This window comes from Megalops cyprinoides, chromosome 23, assembly GCF_013368585.1.
Source record: "Megalops cyprinoides isolate fMegCyp1 chromosome 23, fMegCyp1.pri, whole genome shotgun sequence".
NCBI lineage: Eukaryota > Metazoa > Chordata > Actinopteri > Elopiformes > Megalopidae > Megalops > Megalops cyprinoides.
In genome coordinates this window covers 779,997-785,996 of record NC_050605.1, presented here as the reverse complement: position 1 = coordinate 785,996, position 6,000 = coordinate 779,997, and the positions used below count along the sequence as shown (strand labels likewise).

The 6,000-nt window shown below is 39.5% G+C and overlaps 1 protein-coding gene across 2 annotated transcripts in view; it reads right to left on the bottom strand.

Moving 5' to 3' along the window:
- Positions 1–291: 291 nt before the first annotated feature.
- Positions 292–6,000, bottom strand: part of slc38a4 (solute carrier family 38 member 4) — a 34,261-nt gene continuing 28,552 nt past the window's right edge. For both annotated transcript variants that reach the window (XM_036517624.1, XM_036517623.1), the window contains exon 16: positions 292–3,916. In XM_036517624.1, coding sequence (XP_036373517.1) covers positions 3,815–3,916 — 102 coding nt within the window. In that variant the 3' untranslated portion in view covers positions 292–3,814. The remainder of the gene's footprint in view (positions 3,917–6,000) is intronic.

Below are 6,000 nucleotides of genomic sequence, written 5' to 3'. Positions count from 1 at the left end.
CTTGAATTGAAGCTTAAAGTCTGCACTTGAATCACATCTTGATTGCTTCATTTCAAATCCATTGTAGTAGAATATAAAGCCAAAATCATGAAAATTGTGTCATTGTCCAAATACTTATGGACCTAACTGTATGACAGTTTGGGGCAGTTCAGATGTGTCCCTGCATATCAAGAGTGTGTGGAGTGGTGTATTTCATCTGCCACAACAGTCTCAGTATTATGTGGCTTTAAAAATTATTAACACCCCATCCAATAATGTTTATTTCACATTTTTATTGTTCATATTACATAATATCGAAAGTTTCACTGATACAAAAACCTTTGTTCCAGCAAATATAAAACTGAATTTGAGTTGTACCACAAGAGAGAGGACACTAAAACTTGCAATGATGTTCAACAGCTGTGACAATAAGTCAGTTTTTTTTTTTTAAAAGTTTGCAGTGTCATAGATGACCGATGCCACAGTGGGAAGGCAAACAAATATTCTCAAGGTAGGCAAAGGCACAGATTTTCAAAGCATAGAAAATGTTTTAAAAACTGTGGTGATAGAAAGCTGTATACAATTCTCAGTGTCCAGTACAAGTTTTCAAAAACACCCATTGACATCTGTACATATAAAATGATAAAATTCATATGACTGTCAATTTTTTAACACTGCCTCTCTGGTCCATCAACATCTAGCCTATTATGCATAAACACTAAATATACTATTTCCAAATGACTGTAAAATTATAATAATGAAAATAATTATACATACCGATAGGTCTGCCCTGGGCCTTGCAGACCCTGGACAGTAAAAGCATTCATTTTTACATTTTTGCATAATTTGAACTCCACATTGTCATGCATTATCACTATATGGGGAGGGCCAGGTTATCAAACCAGGAAGGGTGGGTTTCCAAAGACTGCTTCATGCTGAGGTGCTGTACACTGATGTATGCTAAAACGAAAATCAGGAGTGCTCTACAGTGACTTCATAAGATTAATATTTATATATTGCCAGGCAGACACCAGTATTCAAGGGGAACCACACTGAGATTTGAATGAGCAACCTTAATATGGCATTTCAGCACCACCTGCCTGGGTGCCTGGGTGCAGCAACCGTTCTCACAACACTACATCACACACAGATGCAATGACCTGCTCCCAGTGCTGGATTGTGCAGAGTAAACACTGGGGACTACCATTATAAAGCCAGTCACCAACAGTGGCAAAGCAGGACTAGCAAAACAAGCTATGCAATCCCATTAGCATGTCATGTTAGCAAGCAAACAGGGGGTAACATACAAAACAAAGACTGAAGGAAAGCAATACCAGAAAACTCAGTTCTGTCAGACAAAAGGGCTAAAAGATACAGAAGATGAGTAAGATGTTAAAAACTTGTGGCACAAAACTTACTAACCCACGTACAATAATTACATAAGTGTACCAAGTAGTCTATTTACAGTACATATACAATCGTCAAAAAAGACCATGTATGTAATGATAACACATGCACATAATATTAAACCATTTCATGTGAAATATCCATTTGTTTCATGAATATGTAGATCTACAAAAGATCTATAAATATTGTCCATTTTGTCAGGCTCTATTCAGCACACAAAAACCTCTCTGAGTTAGCAGGGCACACTGTGCAGGCAGTATGTGCACATACCTACTCAGAAAGGCGGAATAACTACCCGGGATACAAGTCACTGTATGGCTATCTGAGAATGCATTAAAAATGTCATTTCAATTTCAGGATATTAAGTCACTTTCAATGAGTTTTTAAAACATGCATTTTTTTAATAGTGGGCAATTTTTAAAATAATACTTATAGTAATAATTTGGCTCTGACCACAGAGAATGTTTATCAAGTGGTGTCAAAGACCTACTTTCTAAAAAGCTATTTAAATGCACGCAAAGAGTCATTCTGATCATGATTACTGTTATTGTTACTGTTACTGTTACAATTTATGAATTGTCTGTGGAGTCAAAGAGGTCATGTGAACTATTACTGCAGATTTATTCTGGCATTTGGAAATCGCTTTTGCTGATATGGCCAAACTCCTTAAAGTCACTGAGAATGAGGATGAGATAACACTGTATGTGCAGAAGGGCTTCCTTCACTGGTGACTTCAGGCCAGCTTCACACCTTACCTTCTAACCCCAGAACCACATCCAACACCATTTTTTCAAATAACCACTAGCATTCATTTCAGATACATATTTCATGATACAGTTTTATGTTCCAAATGGTACTTTCTCTTCACTTATTTTCAGCAGAAAAAGCAAGAAGGTGGGGCAGCCCAGACAGAGCTACCAGTGGGGGACTGCCTACCATTGGAGACTGAGAGCCTCCCATATCTCATAAGGTAAACCAGGACAGACTCTTGTGGGGGGACACAGAGGGAGCCTAAGCGCTTTTGCTGGAAGCAGCACAGGAGTTTACCCGCTATCTTACCATGTGAGGCTATTTCACAACGAGGCACTTTGGGCAGTCTCGTTATGTTAAAAAACAGACATGTTAAAATGATACTTTTTACAAGAGGTAATCCCTGCTCAATTATACATAATATTTCCTTCAGTAGCTTACAGCAGTCCTTCACATTCTGAATTTCAGGACATTCAAATGAATTTGATAAAATAAAAACCTTGCTGGCATGACTACATAAATAGCTATACAGTATAATACAGTGAACCAAGTTACTGGTATGCCCTCTGATATGCTGTGATGCTTGGATCCTCACCTGCACTCTACTGTCAATTCTGGCCAGTTTCAGGAGTATCTAATGCAGTCTCAATCTCAGGAAGCCAGCCAAGAAATTGATTCCAATTTATGAAAATGAAATACCAAAGCTATTTATAACTTTCAAACAAAAATAATAAAAATACACCAGTTTTGTCTTCTGAGTTTTGCCTTGTGTTACAGAGTATGCCATCTCCTGTCATGTGGCACATGTAGCAGGAGCACTCAGAGTGAAACACCCTGTAACACACAAAAAGTATTAGCAGAGGGTGGCATGATATTAAAAGCCTATCCAACTGCACCAGATTGCAGTTTGCTTTGAACATTAGCTAAACAATTTAAAAAAGTGTAGCTTCTTAGCATCTTAACAGAATGTTTGGACATATATAATAATAATAATAATCATAATTTATACTGTGTTTGCCATAAACAGTAAGGCTTTGTTGGTCAAGGAGGACAACAAAGCACAGGAAGACTGGCTAGCTCCTTGAATGGTGTTTACATGTGTGTACATACTTCATCTAAAAAAACAAATATTTCCCATCTCCAAAGCATTTGACACAATGAAAAATTTGTAGCCACCAGAACTAGAAACAGCCACAGACCAGAAACAGAATCTGAACCTGAAATAGAACCTGAACAAGAAAACCTTTGGTCCAGTTGGCTTTTTTCTAGCTGCTGCTAAGTTACAGCTCAGGTCACTGCTAGTTCTGACCTATTCAATTAGAGGATTACATAAAAGCTGCATGTAATGCCACCTGTTTTTCTCCTGGGAATAACATTCAGTACTCAATGTGTGAACATGGGCCTCTCCTCCTTATTCAACAGCTACACTGCAAGGTAGACGCTTAGAGCTAGACAATACACACACACACACATTTATTTCCAACAAAAACTTGACTAAAGTGAGGATGAGACAGAGAGGAAACCCTCCTTACTCTTGGACAGGCGTGTTCTGGGGAACGCCCTTTTGTAGTACAGAAACACTCGGCTGGTCAGTCTTTAGGCTCTTTGGGATCTGCCATTTGACACCCCATTAGCAGAGGAGTCCCCCCAGGACAGGGGTGGCCTCATTCACATGACTCTAGTGACTCCCGGAGCCAGGAGGGTTGTGAATCCAGTCCAGGACAATCAGTGAAAGGCTTCCGATCATGAAGACCACTCCCACAGCCAAGAACACTGCAGCCTGTAGAGGAGGTAGGAGAAGTGTCTGAGAATTACTCCTCTGAGTCCTGCTACAAGCACTTTTAGGAGTAAAAGAAGTCCTACCACAGAGTACACAGTGGGAATTATTTATGAAGCTTCCTACTTCTACTGTCAGGTAAGACCATTTCCTTAGAGTAGATCTCAGTTTCTATAAAATGTCAAAAGCCCAGATGAATGGTTGAGGACAGTTTTCACAATTTGTCCTATATGTTGAGAAAAAGCCCAATAAATGAAGTTGTTGAAAGCAGTAGTGCTGTCAGTCACACTACTACAACACTACAACACTACAGCACTACAATTTGTGAACATGATCAAACATCTTATAAATGTCAATAAATGGCTGCAAATTAGCATGGATGGATTCCATTCTCAGTAAACCTGAAAGCAGCAAATATAATTATTTGAAATTGTTCTTCTCACAAATGGAAAGACAACATCTCTGGGGAGGTCAGTGACAGTTAAAATACCTTCTTTATCTCACCAATATCTTTTTAACAGCTCCATGTTGTCAAATGTATGCAAAATGTATTTATTCTCCCAAAAATTGGTTCATACTGTCTCACTGTAGCTACTCATACCAGTAAGAGAAGGACCAAACTGACATCACTCTCAGAGTTTTCTATCACTTAGAAGCTATTCCCTCCCCAAAAACACTTGATGAATAAACTGCTTAAGTGAAACTCATGTGTGACCTACAGTATGTTATGTTCACTGAATGAGGACATCTAACAATGAAATAATAAATAGTACACTGTAAAGCCAAGTTTGCTAGATGTTAATGAACAACGCTCCTTAATTCTTTAGCCAACAAGGTCAACTTGGGCCTGGATCTCCTTTTACAATAAAGACCTCAGAGAACCAGACTGGGGCTTTTAGCAGGACTACCAGGCAGGCTGGTAGTTTTGCCAGCAGGCCTTGGCGATATCAATAATTTAATACTGTCATATTATATTCCAAAAATATTGCGATATAAAACAATATTCACAGCCTAAAAAAATCCCTTAGTGACCCTGATATGACTGTCTTCCTGTTGCTGCTTGCATCAAGTTCAAAACCGTGGTGTTGGCATACAGGACAGTCAATGGGTCGGACCCATCACACCTCCAATCAATCTTACACATCACTGAGATCAGTATGCTCTGCAATCTTGGCGCAACTGACTGTCCCCTCCTGGTGGGTTGCTCCTCCTAGACACGATGCCTGTTTGTACTGGTTCCTCAGTGGTGAAATTCCGACAGAGGTCAGGACAGCAGAATCACTGCTGGCCATCTTCTGACGCAGACTTAAGACCCAACTCTGTGTCTCGGTTCCACTTCAATCCCCACCCCCAGCACCTGTACTACTTGTATTACTTGGTGCTTATCTACTTCTGTTATAGCCATGAGTTATGGATATTGTGATTTAGCGACACTGTGATACTGTCATAGATAGATGATACAATATGTACGTGACTACCCCTTGTTTTCTAGGCTGCTTAGTTTCATAATAGAGTAAGTTGACCTGTGGTGATGCTTGAATGGTGTCGTGCATGCACTTGCTGGTCTGGGAGTGTTGTCAGCCTGGTCTGACACTGTTGCTCACATAACTTGGATGCATAAACTTCTGTTCTCTTTGTGCTAAAAGTCACTCTGGAAAAGAGTGTCCACTAAATACATGTAATGTGATGTAATATGACTCGCATTTCAAGATTAATAGTTGCCTAATTGCCCAGGGAAAGTAAAAACATGTGATGGGCAAGTAAAACCTACCAGTGACTTGCCCAATCATGAAAATAATGACTTGGAGAAAATTCATCATTTCACTTTGCAAAATCCACGGTTTCTGTGTGCCTACCGTCAGGCAAGCACAGGCACAGGAAAAAGGAACAAGGCAGGTCATGTTGGGTCCTGTGGCCAATACTACTTCAGTTCTTGACCAATAACTAGCTACCTGTTTTAATCACAGCAGTGACATCCACTATTGCATCACAGGACTCATTTTTAACATTGACATTGGTTTTCTTATTTGTCAGGTCAGTTAATCTTTGTGGTAAAACCTATGGGGTTTTAAATGCCCCCACAGAAT